This window comes from Eptatretus burgeri, chromosome 1 (genome assembly GCF_056783735.1).
Source record: "Eptatretus burgeri isolate ZD-2024b chromosome 1, Ebu_testis_v1, whole genome shotgun sequence".
In the NCBI taxonomy this organism is placed as follows: Eukaryota; Metazoa; Chordata; class Myxini; order Myxiniformes; family Myxinidae; genus Eptatretus; species Eptatretus burgeri.
In genome coordinates this window covers 78,261,628-78,282,398 of record NC_140961.1, presented here as the reverse complement: position 1 = coordinate 78,282,398, position 20,771 = coordinate 78,261,628, and the positions used below count along the sequence as shown (strand labels likewise).

The 20,771-nt window shown below is 41.8% G+C and overlaps 1 protein-coding gene across 18 annotated transcripts in view; it reads left to right on the top strand.

Annotated features, from left to right (window-relative positions):
- Positions 1 to 20,771, top strand: part of LOC147034800 (MYND-type zinc finger-containing chromatin reader ZMYND8-like) — a 138,940-nt gene that overhangs the window by 62,209 nt on the left and 55,960 nt on the right. For 16 of the 18 annotated variants that reach the window (XM_085889453.1, XM_085889547.1, XM_085889540.1 and 13 more), the window contains 4 exons: positions 3,905 to 4,042; positions 7,910 to 8,068; positions 10,106 to 10,530; positions 19,914 to 20,163. In XM_085889453.1, the coding sequence (XP_085745579.1) occupies positions 3,905 to 4,042; positions 7,910 to 8,068; positions 10,106 to 10,530; positions 19,914 to 20,163 (972 nt within the window). The remainder of the gene's footprint in view (positions 1 to 3,904; positions 4,043 to 7,909; positions 8,069 to 10,105; positions 10,531 to 19,913; positions 20,164 to 20,771) is intronic. The other 2 variants (XM_085889532.1, XM_085889503.1) reach the window with 2 other exon arrangements.

Sequence of the window (20,771 nt, the reverse complement as noted above, 5' to 3'; positions counted from 1 at the left end):
AGGTTCTAGAGGGAGTGCGGTGGTGCCGGCCGCTCTGAAAACGGGCTCGGACCTACCCTACTGTCTCCCCCCCCCCAACCTATCGTCTTTGCCTGTCTTTGTCCATACCCACTCCCTTAGTTTGCAACAAGAAAACAAAATTTAGACCCCTTTTAATTTTTTTTATATATTTTATTTTATAATTATAAGTGTCCATAACCCTCCGAATGTCTTTGTCTGGCTAACCTATCCTGTCAACCTAGCCTACTCCCAACCCCTAAAATCCTTTCTGAAGGGACTAAGGAAGAGACAAGTGAGCCTGTCTTGAGGCCCAATGGAGCCTCAGCATAACCTCCACAGAGTTCAGAAATCTTCCCACAGTGAGTCCAGCGGCCTACGGAGAGCAAAGGGATGAATGGTGCGAAGGGGTACATTTCCTATGTATCCTAGCATTTATTAAACTTTAAACTATTAGTTCTAGAAACCATGATTCCCATCACCTGTGTTGGTGTCCCTTATCAATTTGGGCATAGCCCTCAAATTTTCACTCGTGCCCTTGCACAATTTTATGGCTGGGCAGCGTGGCTCAACTGGCAGGGACTTCCGTCTGCCGAACTCAAACTACGGCACCCCCGGGCCCTGAGGCTGTCTCCGAGCCTACCTGCTCCGTATGAACGTGGGGAGTGCCCTTCTTGGCTACTCCCCCGTATATGCTCACGTGGCATCTTTGGTGCTCCGGGTCCCGTTTCCGACGGGCCGCCCATGCCCACGACACTATGCCGGTCCCTCGGACCCATGGCCTACTCTGGCTGACTAGTCCGGTGCCCGGGGTGCTCTCTACTCAATATTCTCATTGCAACAGCCATGCTCCCAGCCGATCAATGAACTCTTGCACCCCTCCAAAGGTATCGTGCCTTCGTACACCACCAACAACAGAACGACCTCCTTTTGTTAAATTTAACTAACCCACTTACTAACATTACACTGACCTGGGTTCCCTTGGGTGGGATTCACTCCGCCCCCCCCCCCAATCATTCATTCGCACCATGCATTCCACATTCACTCCACTCATACACTCGGGCCCGCTGACCCACGTTCACTCATTGTGTTCCTTTCTCGATTTTTTTTTCCCAACACACTCTAACTACATCCCCCAAACAAGCTCGTGCCCCTCGTCATCCCTTATTTTACTGCACATTCCATTTAACTCTATTGCTAAAGGCCCAGTCACAACTTGACGTTTTAGCCAGCTTATGCCGATTTTAGAAAAATTTGTCTAAAACGCTGGCACACGTCGAATACGTGATGGGAAAGTTTTGGAAACATTGAGAGCACGCTGAAAAACACTGCCATACGTCGTAGTATGCTGGCTTTCATCGTTGTACTTTGCGGTTGTCCTCAAATTTTAGCATGCTTGAAATTTTACGACTTATGCCAGCGTATGACTCGCAAATTCCGCTACACTGGCCATAAGTTGTAGGCACGTTATGCGATCGTTGACACACGTCGACACACGTTAATTGTAAGTTAATCATAAGTCCAAACATGTCGAGGTAATGTTTAGTGTACCTGAAACTATTTCTAACCTATGAGTAACGTGTTGTAGGCACGTTATACGATCGTTGACACACGTCGACACACGTTACTTGTAAGGTACTCATAAGTCGAAATACGTCAATGTAATGGTTAGCGTCAGTGTTTCAGACTCCCTGTTTTTTTTTTTTCTTCGGTATGACGGTCATGTTGACACTTCGATATCTAGTGCGGTTATGATTTAAATCGTTGAGCGGCAGCCTATTAATTATATTATATTATAACTGCACTAGAAATCGAAGTGTCAACATCACCGTCATACCGAAGAAAAAAAAAAAAAAACCAGGGAGTCTGGAACACTGACACTAACCATTACATTGACGTGTTTCGACTTATAAGTAACTTACAAGTAACTTTTGTCGACGTGTGCCAACGATCGCATATCGTGCGTACAACTTATTCCCATCGCATGCGGAACATGTGAGGCATACGGCAAGTACTTCGTAAAATGTTTAACACGTTTAAAATTACAAGTCGTACTCCACTTACTACGACGTATGATAGCGTACTTTAGCATTCTAGTCACGTATACCAAACTTACCCATACCGTATTTGACGTGCGCCAGCGTTTTAGACGCATTTTTCAGAGGTCGGCATATGCTGGCAAGATCGCCACGGTGTGACTGCGATGTTGACACTTCCATTTCTCCGGCGGTTATGATTTGAATCATTGTGCGGCAGCCTTTTAATAGGCTACACCACGTGATCGTCGGCGATACGTGCAGCGCGCTATGCATAAGTTAGACTATCGTTGGGCATAGGTTGTGAACGCCGACAACAGGCTAAGCATTCGTTGGTATAAGTTATCTATAAGACAACGAAACTTTCTGTGTCCGTTACTAATATGCTATGCATACGACCAACTCGTTATGAATACGTCCGAATCTTTAAAAAAAAACATCAAAAGTTCAGCTTAAGCCAGCGTTTTACATACATTTTGATACGTCGCCATTGCTGGCTAAAACGTCAAGGTGTGACTGGGCCTTTAGCTACGTCCGCACTACACATTCCATGTCTGTCCGTGTCTCCCAAAACCCATTTCTAAATCCAACCTAAATTCCCACTAACTGTTTCACGGGCCCCATGACGAACTGTTCCTGCCCCAAGAGGCCGTCTATCTATGCTAACCCCATTCCCTCAGCTAATGCTCCTTTGTGCGGGTTAGAATGCTTGCCACATCCTGGCCTGGGTATCGTGTACTCGTATCAAGGCTCCACGAGCCTTCTTGCGTCGCCAGGGCGGCGGTTTCCAATTTGCACGTCCCCTCCGTATGGGCGATAATCGAGGCCTTGTCGTCACCCTGCGCATCGCAATCAGCGCTCACTTTTGAGGGGTCCGCCATGCGAGCCGATGTGCGCTGCTCACTTGCAGTTCATGCTGGGAGATCCCCGGTGACGTCACTCGCACACGGAGCCTGCGTGGCTTGCTGTGCAGGCCCATCCAAGCGTGTCGTCTCGGGTACTCGCTCCGCGCGTTCTGCGAACAGAACATGCAGAGAGCATCAGGTGATGCCCCGCACATGCGCTGGCATGGGGACCCGTGCTTTCCAAATTCACACAACCTTCCTTTTAGCCGTGCTCGTGCCGGTTTCATACCATGCACGAGACGTTTCAGCGCCAGCCACTGTCGATTGGACGAGCTCACGGTGGGCGGAGGGAACCTCACCTCTGTACGTGACACGTTGCACGTGGGCGATGGATGGCGATGGTGCGAGAACAAAGGATGGATTTAAGATGTAAAAAACCTGACTATAAAAGAAACCCGCAGCACACATAAAATTAACCCATTAGACAGAAGGACGGGACCCTAACTATAACACATACTTATCGAAATAACTGAACTGTGGGGACTCTGGCTGTTTGTGTGCAAATGGCTTCCAAATCCGGAACAATAGATCCTCCGCTGACACTTCTGGTATAGCTACTCCTCAGATGACGAAGCATGGTCTATGGTCTGCAACAAATGTCTTCCTTCAGAGGAGCTACCTTTCTTGCAGTGGTTGAAGGCTATATAGGAGCTTGTTATGTACATAAATCACATGCAGGCACATAGGAGTAGACATCATTATACTTCTACACAAATTACATGTGCATCAGCAGACAAAGGATGAATGATATTTTAACCTGGAGTCATCAGCAAGGGGTTTTAACAATACAGATGGAGAGTTTTGTTTCATGTAACAGGTGAAACTGGTCTTCAATATCACTGCTTACCATAGTTTTTAAATCACAAATGGTAAATATTCCTCCGTGAGCTGAGACTTCTGTATACCAAAACAAAAGACTTTTCATCCATGTTGCCCGACTTACTCCACTTTCACCTTTATTTCTAGGCTCTAAAATTCCAAAGGGTGAGTTGTCAGGACAGGCCAACAGCTCCAGGACTTCATCAATAAGTCTACCGACAGCTTCCAAGGCCAAGGATGCTGCTGTCTCCTCTGCCCCTGGAAGCATCCTGAACCTCAAACTAGGTATTAAAGAAATAGACTGGTTTGATGAATTTGTTACTTGGGTCTGAGTCAATATAAACATTGTCACAATTAAGTCTTCATTGGAGTAATACCTAACACCAGTGTTTGAACATATGTATATATATATACACGTTCACTATACGTTCACTACACGTACACATCTTTTATGGGTTTATACCCCACGCGCGTGAAGCAAAAAGTGGATTGAAGCAAATGGTTCACTTTGTCTGTTTATCTACAAACGTCACTTTATGATTGAGGAACAACTGGATTTCAATTTAATGTTATATTTTGAACATGAATCAGGCTGTGCACATTCAGGCCAAATTGCCTCAATGAAGATGAATATGAAAGAAAAAAAAAATTCAAACTATATACCCCGTCGCTAATCGATCATTTGTACGAAGTCTTGCATCGATCTGTGAAGTGGTCCTGGTGAAGAACTTTTTGTTTTTACGTTTTTATTTTCAATCCAATATAGCCACCAGACCACGTGACCGATGACTTCATAAATTTAATTCTTCACTCGCATCTGGTTATCGATCAGATGTATGAAGTTTCAGATTTTTGGATAAGAATTTTGATTCAACCAATTTTTGCTGGAATACCACTTCACTAATGACATCATCATCAGCTTCTCTACCCCATGCGGAGTTGATGACATATGCCAAGTTTAAATTTTTTTCGGTGATGACCAATTTTTTTTCCTTTAATGCAATATGGCTGCCATATAATGTGATCTGTGACGTCAAAGTTATCAATAAAATATTCTTCATGGGGAGTCCTTTCTATGTTTAAAGTTTCGCATCGATCAGACAAGCGGTTGAAGAGAATAAACATTAAAGCGAGAATATATAGACGTGGTTTTCAGTGGTTTCTCGGGGATGTAGTGCATCATGTAGAAAATCCACTAAAATGACTGAATACCAAGTTTCAGTATTTATTCAGTAATGACTGAAGTTTCAGTGTTTGAATAACAGTTTGATTCAATGGTAAGTAGGGTGGACATGCTGGGTAGTGGACATGTTATCTTTGAGGTAAGGTGTGTATGATTTAATGTATTATCATATGATGGAATGTGAGAGTTAAGAAAATGTGATCACACATTAAATCCTCCAGCAATAAAAGTTTGAATAGTGATGTTACATTGATAGGTTGACTGACTGTCTGGACGCAACTGAAGTAATTGTTGAGCTTGTGCATCTGCTGTTTGGAGAGGTTCTGGACTGAAAGGATCGAAACCTCGAGGAAGAACGGTGCCCAGCACGCAGTTGGGAAACCAGTCAATTGCTTATAGGTTAAGGATCTTACTTTACATAAAGGAACTATTTTAAGGTTTCCAATCAAAATGAAGTTGAATACAGCGTGTTGTGAAATTAACATCATTTACAGCAATCTTTTAAATTATAATACAGTCGGACCCCGACATTCGCGGTTCTGCTATTCACGGACCCCGCGTATTCGCGGTTCATGAAATGTGATCTGCTTCTACATTCACAGCCCTGTGCTTCACGTATTCACGTTGATTCGCAGGCGTATTCGCGCCTTTTCACAGGATTTTTGATTTTTCCTTTCTGAATCGCGAACTGTCGGGGATCATATTCCCCTTTTTTCCCAATTAAACAATGCCTCGGCATTTGCGGATTCGACATCCCCGACGTTTTGCAGGAACGTATCCACCCTGAATGTCGAGGTACGACTGTACAATGTTTTAGGAATAGCTGGTACTGTGCAAATAATAAATATAAGTGTGGAAACAGACATGAAAAAACGAGGTGTGTGTGTGTGTGTGTGTGTGTGTGTGTGTGTGTGTGTGTGTGTGTGTGTGTGTGTGTGTGCGCGTGTGTGTGTTTGTGTGCGCGTGTGCGTGTGTGTGTGTGTGTGTGTGTGTGTGTGTGTGTGTGTGTGTGTGTGTGTGTGTGTGTGTGTGTGTGTGTGTGTGTGTGTGTGTGTGTGTGTGTTATCATAAAAAATGAGCTGTGGAACTTGGTTGTGGGCATGGAAGGGAGGGGGAGAGGAAGTGGGTATACAGGCTTGCAGGACAGACCCTTTAATTAGTGTCTTACACATCTGCAAGACAAAGTCCTTTGCGCCAAGAAGGGTCGACAGTGAGGATACAACTACTGTATGGTGCTCAACTGGGGATTCCCCCCCCCCCTTTTACCATTATCTTTCCCATGCACGCATTTTGGTCAAATTTTGTTCACAATGGTAATGGCATTATGAAGTGATTCTGGATGTCAGCATGATCTCATAACTTCAAACAATTCCATTAGCAATCAGACAGAATGAGACATTTTAAAATGCCCCATTAATTTGATGTCTCATCAGACAAGTTTGTCAATTGACAGCATTGTTGTGAATGCAAAATTGATCTTGTATGGTTAGTCAGTGAGATGTGCTTCCTTTTCCTCTAATTTGCTCAGCAGGATTTGGACTTGCATTGTTAAAGTTGTCCTTTGACCATGGATACCATCTACGTAAAATGAAAGCAATCTGCAGAACTAAAGGTTTAACTGTGGGTGTGTCAGGGCAATGATAATAATGATAAAACAGTTGGAAAACAAGAGATAGTCATCTTTACAAGCTGTTGCTTTCCTCTCCCTGTGACAGAATGATGACCTGTCTCGGATTGTTTCTTAGCCACCCGCTAAAGCATTCACTACGCGCTAGGAACACTGATATTTTGTCAAGAGTATGGGCCTCAAACACCACCACTACAACCACATTCTTCACAGTACGAAGGATTTTTTTTTTTAAATATCCAAGTTGTACTACCATGCAATGCTTACTTGTACTAATTATTATAAATCATCAAATACATAATATATCCAGGGAAATGTAAAACCAGAGTATTCAACACTTCACTCGCCTCTGAGCTGTTGAGCCTGGGTTTGAGTCCAGACTCAACTATAAACTGTCATGCCGGTGTTTGACAGGTAGGGCGTTTCATCAATGTGTGCGTTGTCCCTTGGATGTACATTAAGTGGGCGTCCTGTCTGCCAGCATTAGTTTGTGGACATTAAAGAGCCCATGGCGTATTTTGTGAAGAGTAGCCAAGTTATTGCCGGCACTCTACGTCATTGGTTGTAGTTGCCCTCCCCCCCCCCCCCCCACTTCCAGCAAATATGAGACCCACAGCCAAGTGCTGCATACAAAAGCAAGAAGGAGATCGAACACTCGAGATAAAATGAATAATAGTCGATTGAATTTGAATCTTCAAAAGGTCATTCAAAATGCCAATGCTATAGGGTTCCAATTTAAAGATGTATCGATGCCTGAAATGTCAGATGGCATTTCTTTAACACCATGAAATTGAATTGATGAATGATCACATTACCTAATACTCATTAATACTCATTGTTTGGCTTTAAGTTTGACAGATATATTTATGGATCGGTTTGGCGTTAAAGAGACTCCACTGTAGTCCAACGTAGCAAGTTTTTTTTTAATTTTCTCAAAACATACAAAAGCATGCAGATACACGTACTCATGTAGTTACACCCAAGCGCATACCTTTATCTCCTAAATCACTCCACTTGTATGGACATTGTTTGATCACCTGTTTTCTCTTTCTGTAGAACCATTAAATTTGTCGATATTTCTTCACAAAATCCTCCAAATCATGTCCATCAATTACTGTAAATTTGTTATCTATTATTTTGAAAATACTGCAGAGAAACGTGAATGGGAAATTAGAGGAGGTTAAGAGATTTAGGGAAAAGGCATATTTGACGTTGAGAATGAGATCCCACGAGGGACCACTGGCTGAATCCAACATTAGTTTTGTTTTTCATCCTCGACCGTAGATTTCCGAAAGATGAAGATGGTATCAATTATGTCATTATACACTAATCTCACTCACAGACCGGGATAAGGCTGAGATGGACCTGGCTGCCTTGAGTGAGACGGTGCGTCAAGCTGCAGTGGCAACCCCACCCCCAAATCCATCACATCGGCGTTCCCTTAGGAACAGCTTCTTCTTCAACCTGGACAAGACCATAGAAAACTGCAAAGCATCACTCGGTACAGATTATTGGTAGCATTTTGTCGGCTAAAGTACGAGTAACAAGGCCCAAGTGAATATGAAAATAAACCCTCAGCTGATGATTGATATCTTTTGATGGCATATTATGTTCTTGGGTTGTTGAACTCATTGCAAAGAAAAGGTGCTTCATTACTTGATGCAGCCTCAACCTTATATGCTTAAAGTCTTTTCCCATTTTATTGACAACATAGTACTCTCCAGCTGAGTTTCCCATTGTTTATTGACGCTACCTTTACATCTGCAAGGCAAGTCAGTAACCTTCCAAAAGTTTTCAGGTTGATTTTTCAATGTACAGTAATTTTTTGAGTGCCATGCAAATGGTGCAGTGCACTTTGACCTAATTTAGTAATCTTATAGGACATGACATCATCATTACTTTCATCAATGAGTTTAGGTGAACCATCTGATTGGAGTTTCAACCTAAACAAGTAATAAAAACATTTTTTTGATGTAAAATAATGTGGGAATGTTACTTCAAAAAGTATGTAAACAAGGTTGGGATGGTCACCAGACATGATCATGTGATACCATCCCTACATCTTTCTTTGAATCATGAGAAAAGACTGTGTGTGTGTGCGTGCGTGCGTGCGTGCGTGCGTGCTTTCAATCAATCGATTGATATAACTTTGTCTATTGGTAACATTTTGTGGATTCGACAACACGACCGAAAAATAGCCTTTGCCATGGTCTGGCGTACTGAAAAGTGAGACCTGCCTCGACAATCCATCCATCCATTGGGACCATACTCTGTGCAGAGCATTGGTGCTGCTAAAGCAGTCTCCTTGGCTATTGGGCACAATCCTGGATGGGTCACCACTCCGACACAGTATACCAGCATGCTGGCACTCATTTTGCCGATCTCAGAAGGATGACAGGTAGAGTCCACCCCACCTGGTATTAATTCAACAGCCAAGTGGGATTTGAACTCAGGATCCTGGGATCCCAAGCCCACCACCCTAACCATTAAGCTAACATCAGGCATAGTGATAAAATGCTTCAATGAAAAATATCAATGTCTGTCGCAGTTCTCTCAGCCTTTGTTAGACTATTCTGAATTACCAACACGTAAACCCTGCAACCACTTATTGGATGACACAAAATGTTCACCACAGGTGCGACTACTCATGTAGAATGTTTTAATGACAATTATGATGTCATAGGTCATGTGGTGTGGCAGCCATGTTGGAAAAAAGGAAAAACTTTGGACTTCTGTATCTCTGAAACCGCTCCATGGGAAAAAATGAAACTTGGCACATGACAAGCACTCCACATGGGGAATAGGCGTGATTTATTTATTTTTATTGATGATGTCATCGATGGCTTCATTATGACGGAAAATTGCACACGTCAAATGCTTTATCCAATGAGAATTAAAATTTTTGAGGGTAATCTCGGGCTAAATTGTCTGGGGGGAAAAATTGATGTCGTTATTGGTCATGTGGTTCAGCAGCCGTTTTATGTGGGTGGAGGTATATCTGACGACGTCGAAGAGTCCCCTTCTCGTTTATCATTGCATGATACTTAATTTTGCAAATATCCATTATTCTGCAAGGCTGGCAAGTTCAAATGAACTGAAACGGAAGGTGAAACAAAGTTAACAAAAGATTATATACCATATATTGAGGTTGAAGTGAAGCCAAAACTCATTGTTCTCTGTTGTGCATTGTGGATTAAGAGTGCATTATAAGAACTTTTATTATGCCTCGTATTTTCATATCTCACGTCATTAGTTTACCATTTATTTGTTTGTAATTGGGTATCCTTGTATTATTGCTCTGAAATATTTTTCAGAATATAGCGATTTTAATTACGTGGCAGTGTACTATATAAGCAAATGTGTTTTGTCTTTTGGAGAGTTGATCAATGCTGTATGAGTTTAGAAAACGTTTTCTGGAGTACTTCATTGTTATTTAACAAACTCTTTTTTTCATTAAAATAAGTCATTGTCTAATCAGTGCACCGGTGTGCCATTAGAGAAAGATTAAAACCCCTAAACTTCCTGTTACTCCCCCCAGGAATTGATCGCTTGTCTGAGACAGGAGAAGAGTGGGAAGAGTCAGAGAACTCAAGTGAGAGCGAGGCGGAGAGTGGGGACAACGGTCGAAGGGATGCGGATAACACCACAACAACCACGGACGCAAACTGCAATTTATCTGGTGACACGGAACAGGCAGGAAAAGGAGTAAAGCAAGAGCATCTTACAAGGGGAAAGGATGACATGCATAATGATGGAAAAGTCGTTGAAGTAAAAGCGGAATCATCAAAATTGGACATAAAGGAAGAAAAGCATGAAGAAAAAATGAGGAGAGGTGGAGAAGTGAAAGAAGTACACCCGGGAAGTGCAGCAGCAGTTGGACTGGGCAAAAAGGGAGCTGGTGATGGAGAATCTGAGGCTTCTGGGAAGATGAAAGACGACGTGAGCTGTATGGAGCCAATACAGGTTCGTGGGTTTTTGCAGGTTACTTTGGGTGGGAAAGAACCAAGGAAGTCTGCGGGAGAAAAAAATTATGGCCTTTTGAGTTTTGAAAATTCTGGAATGAGTTGATGCTTAATGAGTGGATGCTTTGTCATGAAAACAAAAAAAAAATATGTACAATTTCAAGATCTTTGATGGTAATAGAGGTGCTCAGTAAAAACAAAAATAGACTAGAGGGGGAGCACTTGGGAGAGTGCAAAACCTCCGCCGCCAATACTGCTGGGTCACTCAAGTGAACCTTATATCTTATTCATTAAATATGATGTCAACAGTGCTGACAGAGTTATAGTTCTTTTCTCCAACATATTTTTTTTTGGGGTGGGGGGGGGGCGTGGGAAATCACTTAAAACATGTAGAAATGCAAAAAAAAGAAATCGAAATTTTGTTGAAAAAAAAAAGTTGCAAAACATTCTTTTTCTCTAACAATTTTTTTTTTGGGGGGGGGGGTTGGAAATCACTTAAAAGATGTGGAAATGCAAAAAAAAAATTTTGGGGGGGGGTAACAATTTTTTTTGGGGGGGGTTGGAAATCACTTAAAACATGTAGAAATACAAAAAAAAATTCTCTATTTTTTTTGGGGGGGTAACAATTTTTTTTGGGGGGGGGAGTTGGAAATCACTTAAAACATGTAGAAATGCAAAAAAAATTCTCTATTTTTTTGGGGGGGGTAACAATATTTTTTGGGGGGTTGGAAATCACTTAAAACATGTAGAAATGCAAAAAAAAAAATATTTTTTTTCTCTAACTTTTTTTGGGGGGGGGTACCAAGTCCAAAATTTAATGGCATGATCCTTGGACCATACCTAACCCCCCCTCCCCCCACCAAGTTTCGTCGAAATCTGTCGAGGAGTTTTTCCGTAATACTGTTCACAAATAAACAAACAAACAAACAAACAAACAAAGGGGTGAAAACAGTGACCTCCATCCATCTTCGAAGATGGCGGAGGTTAATAAAAGTGATGGCTCAGATTATTTTGTCAGTCCAAGACAGAACACGTGATGTCTCATGATAATTTGGAACAAACTTTCGCAACCCTTTTCTTTGCTTTTTTAGAATGTACATGTTAAATAGCACCATACAGTTCTCTGATTGTCAAAGGCATAATATATATTTAATTCATGTAAGAATGCACACACACACACACACACACACACACACACACACACACACACACACACACACACACACACACACACACACACACACACACTCCTCACATCCATCCATCCATTGGGACCATACTCTGTGCAGAGTGTTGGTGCTGCTTAAGCAGCCTCCTTGGCTAGTGGGTACAATCCTGGACGGGTCGCCACTTCGACGCAGGCCACTCATTTTGCTGACCTCGGAAGGATGCCAGACAGAGTCAACCCCACCTTGTATTAATTCAACACCCGAGGGGGATTTGAACTCAGGAGCCAAAGATCCCAAGGCCACCACCCTAACCATTAAGCCAACACCAGGCATACACTCCTCCCCCAACCTCAATTCTCTTCAAATATTTAAATGTAGGTTACCATAAACAGGACTCCATTCTGCTGGCATACAAAATCTCTTTTGCTGAGAAACTCCTTTTGAGAATACTTACTCTTCAGGTCAAGAATCACTTATGCCCAACCTTACTATAATGTAGCTATTGCATATGTGGGTATACATTCATGTGTGTAACCGAAATAGCACCCCCTTGGTAGTGTGTGTGCTCGCCCAGAAGTGGATGTGAAACTGAGCGAAGATGTAATTGTAAAGATATATTTGCACACAAAATAATTTAACTTGAACCTTATTAAACAATGCAACAGTTACAGAACATGGTTATATGAGCTGTTAGAGAAGAACAGTATTTAAGTGCCTGTCGTAGATGGATGGGCCTTTCAGCTAGTCACATGAATTAGGGAGCCGTTTTGATCAAAATCGTCAATAGTTGACTGGTTGGATCTGGAAAATTCAATTTTTCTTCTCATCAAAAATATCCAACATACAGTAAACCCTTAAGTATCACGGGGGTTACATTCCTGGAAAATGCCACAATATTCAAAAGCATGATAGTTAAAACCAATTTTGTATAGTAATAAGGGGGTTTGGTTCCTGGGCTTTGATAAAATATCGAGGAAGGTTGGTGGCAGCCAAAAATAAACACCTCACAATTGAAATAATCATGTAAAATAAATTTCAATCAGTTTTACAATGAAGTCTCCTGCTGCAATGAAGCAGGTTAAATGTGGCCCTTCCTTTCTGTTCTGTAATTTGTCTGAATATCTCTCCCTCTCCTCTCTCTCTCTCTCTCTCTCTCTCTCTCTCTCTCTCTCTCTCTCTCTCTCCCTCTCTCTCCTCTCTCTCCTCTCTCTCTCTCTTCTCTCTCTCCTCTCTCTCCTCTCTCTCTCTCCTCTCTCTCTCTCTCTCCTCTCTCTCCTCTCTCTCTCCTCTCTCTCTCCTCTCTCTCTCCTCTCTCTCTCTCTCTCTCTCTCCTCTCTCTCTCTCTCTCTCCTCTCTCTCTCTCCTCTCTCTCTCCTCTCTCTCTCTCTCTCTCTCTCTCTCTCTCTCTCTCTCCTCTCTCTCCTCTCTCTCTCTCCTGACGTAGCTTCCTCAGCAAGGGTTATACTGGGTTGTTTTGTACGTACTGTAATCTCTTAAAACGTTTCCTTTTGTGATCTTTCGATGTGTTTCTTTTATAAATCGTTCTGCAGCTCTGAAACCAGTGAATAAATAAAACAAACACACTCTCACATCGACCAAGGTTATCCAATACCTCCACTTTCTGAGTCAACTAGCATGAGCAATCACCTATACATTACCCGTCGGGTGATAGCGTCCTCCCCTCCCCGACAGTGACTGACACACACACACACACACACACACACACACACACACACACACACACACACACACACACACACATACACACACACACACACAAGATTTACTGTGGGTAAACTCACATATGCAGTTGTGACAACTCTTCAACAAAAAACCCTCAGCCTCCCTCCCCCCAGCTCTGTCCCATCTTTGCTCCCTAGCCCCAGACGCCAACTCCTCACCCTTCCCCTCCCAACCCTAAGGCAATGATCCCCTCCCCACACTTAATCCTTCAAACCCCCCCCCCAATGCTCCCCTTCCCACTGAAAGTCCTCAACCCCCCTCCTTTTTGTCCCATCTTTAGTCTCACCTTCATCCCACTCATCAAAGCAAACGGTAATTCCCACGTTGAAACAGCAGAAAATTGAATGACCCCCATCACGCTATCACTGAATTGACAGAAACCTGTCACAAATTTAAGAAAAAAATTGTCGGAAATATTAGCAAGCCTGCATAACCTCTGCAGTAAAAGCGCTGCTTGAGAGAAAAGGTAATTCTGAAAGGTTCCTAAGTTGGTAGCCATAGTTTAGAAATTGTGGGTTTAATCAGGCAAACTGTCCAACCAATGGGTGGAATTCGCATGCACAGCTCCTTTTATAGTCTAGATGCCATCACTTTGCTCTACTTTTTTACACTTAGTTCACCAATAGCAACAGTTTTCCTTTTGGGAGCCATGGTTAAAAATCACGAAGGGCAATAACAACCAAAAACAAAGGAATTGATGATGATTCCACCGGACGCAGTACCGTATTAACGCATAGATGGGTACAGTACTGTACGCACGCTGCATGTCTGAGTTACCACCTGCACCACAGCAGTGCCACTGATTTACAATTATATATGCAAAGTCTAATTATGTGTGTAAAATTGAAACTGCAAACAATAATCACTTTTCTCCATCGTTTTACGCTTCAGCGTCATTATTAACGTTGCTTGAGAAATAACAAAAAGATTGTGGTTGGAGATAACCGTCACAACTCAGCTCAAAAACCACAATTGGTCGAAATTAAACCCATGATGACTAAATCGGTACATAAGAGGTTGCCCGTGATTGGTCAAAACCTGTGATATTCAAACCCACCATATTTAAGTGTTTTCTGTATTCATATTTCACTGAAAAATGTCACAAACGGGGATGCTTTGACAATGGTGTGTTGAAAGAGCAATGCTGTCGAGCAATGAAAGTCACTAAATTTTAATTGCATTGTCTTTGTTTTATTTTTTTAAGCGAGAGGACACAATCGATGCAAGGTTGCTGAAATTATTTACCAACTAGAAGAGCACTCTTCGACGTTTTACGTAATGATAGATACTTGTACCAAGTTTGATTTAAATCCTCGAAACCAGATTCAAAATATTAAATAATTCTGGCTGCCAGACCATGTGTCCGATCAGATTGAAATTTAAAACCTATATTCCCCATAACCGCTAGATCATACTTGTGAAGTTTTACGTCGATTGAAGCGGTTCAAGAGAAGTAATTTTAAAAAGATTTTTGTTGAATCCAATATGGCTGCCAGACAATGTGACCTATTAATTATTCCTGAACACCATGGTATCCTCAAGGCCTGGGGAACATGTGGGTGAAGTTTCCCCTTGATCTGTCAAGCCATTCTGGAGTTTATTTTTAAAGGTTTATTCTTCAAAAAATCACAGCTGTCAAACCAAATGACCTGTGATATCATCGGTGTAGAACTTTTTGGTCCTCACGGATAGGCGATCCGTACCTGTAAAGTTTTGCTTCGATCTGTTCAACCATTTTGGAGAAGAATATTTTTGAAGGCTTTTATGTTTTAAAAAAAAAATGGCTGCCTAACCATGTGACTGATGATGTCATCATTCCCCATAACCCCCCCCCCCCATACATTTTAGCCTTAGATCACCCTCAAAAAGTTTCATTCTGATTGGATAAAGGGTTCATTGTATGCAGTTATGACATCATAACGAAGCCACCTCTGATATCAAAAAATCACTTGTTTCCCTTAGGGAGTTCTTGACATGTGCCAAGCTTCAATCTTTTTTTTGTTATCATGGAGTGGTTTCGGAGATAGAGGTCCAACGGTTTTCTTTTTTCCACCATGGCTGCCATACCACGTGACCTACGACATCATAATTATCATTAAAACATTCCACATGAGTAGTCAGTCGCACCTGTGGTGAAAATGTTGTGTCAATCGGATAAGCGGTTGCAGAGAAAACAGAGAAAATCAGAATGGACAGGAAGATGAACAGCACGAATGGGAAACACACATTTAATGCCCTATTAAAAGATTAACTCGACACCTCTCATCCATGTAAACCTCTGCCACTGTTGTATCAGAACGAGCTGACTTGTCACATGGACACGGATTGTTTCGCCCCAATATGGGGCCGTTCAGAAACTACGTAATTCTGTGTTGTTTTTTCCCCGTAATTTACATAACGTAACGCTTGTTTAAAATAATGTAACGTAACGTTTGATTATGTAACACATAGCGTAACACTTCATTTCCGTAACGCTTGATTATGTAACACGTAGCATAACACTTCATTCCCGTAACGTTTGATTATGTAACACGTAGCGTAACACTTCATTCCCGTTACGCTTGATTATGTAACACGTAGCGTAATGCTTCATTCCCGTAACGCTTGATTATGTAACACGTAGCGTAACGCTTCATTCCCGTAACGCTTGATTACCGTGCGTTCTCACATGCCATGCGTTCTGACGGGCTTGATTAAACCTATTATTCAACATATGATTAGATTTTTCGCGGTCCCACATCATCAACACTTGACCCAAACAAAGCCAATGGAAATCTGATGCAACAAAACCGTACAGTATATAATCAGCAGAGGCCTTCAGGCCAAATGTGTTAGGCCCACAATAAAAACCAAAGTGGTGGCCAAATCATTTCGGCTGCATGCCATAGTGGTTGGAGTCAAACAACCAATGTGGGTGTGATCCGGAAGCTGTCCAACCAATGGGTGCACATTTCAAAAATCGACCCCCAACAAGAACCCAAACAACAACAGCAATGCAGAGCTCTTGTAGACTTGTGACATGTTGCAGGTAAAAACTAGAAGGGCACTCAGTAGAGCGCATGTCTCTGCCATGTAATGCTTGATCCACAAGAACATATCGGGCCCAATACATTTTTGAAATATCATGCTATACAGTACTATATCGTTTTTGGCCTGATCTCTCAATGGTGAAGAATCACTTAAAAAAAATAAAATAATTCTCATATCCAGATCCGGATTCGGATCTTCACCAAAAACGAATCAATTCCTCCTTGTGACACCCCCAACCTGTCCACCAAGTTTCGTTTGAATCCGTCCACAACTTTTTGAGATATCCTGTACACAAACAGACAAACAGACAGAAAGGGGTGAAAACATAACATCCTTCACCTTCGGTGGCAGAGGTAATGAAGCATGTAAAGACAGAAGGTTTGAAAAATGGAGGATGATGAAAGGCAAGGAAAGTGGAATTTATTTTGCAGTCTCTCCATATCATTTGCATAGTTAATGGTTGAACCACTCACAGAATGAAAAGATTCTCCAGGGTGATACGTTCATGTCAGTTAACACACCGCTATCTTGTCAGAAAATATAATGGTCCTTTAGAACGTAAAAAAACATAAAACAAAGCAAACGAGTATGGAGACGAGTCCAGAAGAATTAAGAGATGATTGAATATTGTTGTAGAATTGCCCCTGGTGTGATGTTTCCTGCTTTAAGAGGTTGCTGCAGAGGTGTAGTACGCTTACCTTTGAGCTGTCTAGTCTGGGTTCGATTATTAGTCTGACTATAAACTGTTGTATTGGTGATTCGCAGACAGGGCATTGCACCACTAAGTGTGCTGTCCTTTGCATGGACGTTAAGCCGGGTGTCCAGTCTGTTCACATTAGTTGCTGGATGCTAAGTACGCTCAAGTTTGTAAATGGTAGGCGAGTTATCACTGGCACCATGTGACAAATTCTAGTTTCTTGCCAGTTTCTTGCCAGCCCTTACTACTGTTGGGAAGGCAAAAACAAACCACCCAATGTAATCCTTGCTGTGAGGCTGTTTTGCTAGCAATGATTACCTGCTTTCAGACAGAACACTACAGAGAGATGGACATGTTTCTTTCTTGGTTTCATATCCTTACTCCTGTATATGCTTTTATAAACCTTTATGTGAACAATACCTGTTGCAATTTTCTAAGACTCTTATCTAAATGACTATTTTTGTGAAATTATTTCTTCCTGCAGTATGCTCACATCATGTTACCATCCTTGTATACTGTATATGCTTTGCATTTTTTTTTTTTTTAAAAGGCCTTCTCTGATCTGTGTAAGCCTCATAGATCTCCAGTTGTCTGCAAAAGTATCCCCTACCAATAATGCCATATTTAGATGAATTATGCAGAAACAATTTTTTCCAAATGAACCTTTTTATTCATAACTGAAGAGATCAAACTAAACACTGTTATCGTTGAAGGAGGTTACATGTCAGGAATACCTGCAAAAAACATGTACAAATCAAAATTCACTGGTTGTAAAAGTATTCAGCCCCTGAGGTCAGTACTTGGTGGAAGCACCTTTTACAGCAATGACTGCTATGAGTGTTTTGGGGTAGGTCTCCACCAGCTTTGTACAACGAGATGGTGAAATCTTTGCCCATTATTCACGTGAAAATTGCTCTAGTTCTGACAAGTTTGATGTGGATCGTCGATGGACTGAAATCTTCAAGTCTCGCCATGAATGTTCAATTGGGTTCAAGTCAGGACTTTGACTGGGGGGGTCACTCAAGAACATTCATTTGCTTCTTATTCAGTCTCTCCATCGTGGCTTTAGCTTTGTGCTTCAGATCATTGTCCTGCTGAAATGTGAATCTCCAACCCAGTTTCATATTCATGGCTGACTCAAGGAGGTTTTCATCAAGGATTCTCCTGTACTTTGCACCAGCCATTGTCCCTTCTATCCTGACAAGCTTACCAGTCGCTGATGATGAAAATCAGCTCCATAACATGATGCTACCGCCACCATGCTTGACAGGGGTGATGATGTCGACTGGTCGATGTGCAGTGTTAGGTTTGTGCACGATGTAACTCTTTGAATTTTGACCAAAAAGTTCAATTTCTGTCTCGTCTGACCACAAAATTATTCTTCACATGCCTGTAGTATCATTAAGATGCTTTTTCACAAACTCCTAACAAGCTTTTAGATGTATTTTTTCAGTAATGGCTTCTTTATTACCACTTGTACATAGAGGCAAGCTTTGGGAAGGGAACAGGATATTGTGGATTGATAAACACTGACCCCCATCTTGGACATAGAACCTTCAGATCTTTCAAAGTCATTTGGATTCACAGTGACATCCTGAACCAGTTTCCTGCTTGTCCGGCTGCTGAGTTTGGATGGGCGACCTGATCTGGAGTAGAGTCTAGGTGGTATGAAACGTCTTCCATTTCTTTATGATGGATTTCACCGTACTCAAAGATATAATGAGGGACTTTTAAATCTTCTTATAACCCTCTCCTGAACAGTGCTTCTCCACCACTTTATGTCTGACTTCTTCAGAAAGCTCATTGGTCTTTATCTTTACCTTGTTGGTTGACCAAGTGAGTTGCACCTTAAAACTCGAGATAGGTGAGGGAGCTTAACTTTTTAAGTTCAACCGCCGATTACATTCAGGTGAAACCTATTACACTTATTTTGTAACCTATCAAACAAATAATTTGCTCCTGAAGTGATTTAGTGTTCATTAGGCAAAGGGTTTGAATACTCACGCAACTGAGAATCATTTTGTTTTTCTCTATTAATCGAATTTATTCACATTTCACCTGCATTTTTTTTTTAGCTTTATCACTTTGGAGTGGTTTGTGAAGACTATACATATTAAGTTTGATTTGAAAACTTCATGAAATAAGCTCAGGTGGCATCAAAATGTGAAAACTTTGCAGGAGGGTTGTGAATACTTTTTCAAACCACTGTATATTTATCCAAACTTAGTTGATGTGTATTGATAGTTACAATGTGATTTCTGAACGACTCACCCACCCATCTATCAGCAAATAAATTTTGTTTTATCGATTTTTATCGAGCTAAAACCAACAAGGCTCCTGCACATGAAAAAAACTACGTTTTATAACTAATCATAGTTCCAAAAAATTGTCATTTGATTATCACGCGAGCTTCTGTTGTTCAGTCAAATTGTCCATGTTGTATTGTGCTGCACATCAGTATTTACTCATCCTGGACACCGTTTCACTGCAGTTTCCTTGTATCGTTTTATTACTTCCGAGGTTGTTCCGAATTGTCACAGCTGTGTTACGATACTATAGTATTGCACCAAAAATGAAGGGTAAAAACAGAAATCCAGAAAACTTTGGTAAGTCGCTGGAAGATGGAGATATTTAATTTGATGGAACGTCATGTCCTCATCTATGAAAGTCATTGCTAGTATAACATGTTGTGTCGGAATGATCGGTGATCGTGTGTGACTCGTTTGTCATCTTGTTCTGCTGTAGAATGGTAAGCCAAGAATGGATGAGGATGAAAGGAAGTCAAGAGAGCCATTGCACGAGCATACCACATCTCCACGACCTTCCCTTGATCTCGATGTTGATTCAGACAGTGAGCTGGTCATCGACTTGGGAGAGGAAGGGGAAAAGGCCTCTCCCCGCAGGGAGCTTAGCTGTGGAAAGAGTCCCAGGCAGGTTCGAACTCCTGATCCATCACACCGGAAAAAGGAATCTCCCCAAGCAAAGGCTGGGCTAAGTGAGTGCCGTCTTGTACAAATGTAATGCTATATGGTTGGGTAAAATTAGCTTGATGCGTGATTGTGACAACTTCACTTTGGTGTTAACAATTAAAAACCAAAATGGCTGCTGCAACAGACAGCGAGGCTTTTCACACATCATTTACACCATCTTACATTATATGAATTCACACATGCACAGATAGACAAGCAAAATATGGATATTTGTTTTTTGTTTACATGAATAACCAGCACATGGAAGAGCAAGCAGAAGTATCATATTGACTGTGGTGCAATGGGAAACAGGCAGACTTGAGATGTAAGAACAAAGAGGGTGTGATGGAAAAGAAAACCCCACAGATAGAAAGAAGTTGGTGGTGGGAGCTGGGGAGAGATGTCAACAAGGAAAAGAAATACCATGAGTGAAGATTAAAGATGACACGAGGTGGTGGGCCCTGAAAGTACAGCCCAATTGCACTGACACAGGGAGACAAGCCCACAGGCAGGATAAAGGCAAAACGAATGTCGTGTGCCATTTGTGCTACTTTTTGCACCAGAATTAACAAACAATATACTGTCTTGATGCCACAAACACGGCCGTTCCTTGTTTGCAGGATGCGTCCTTTTG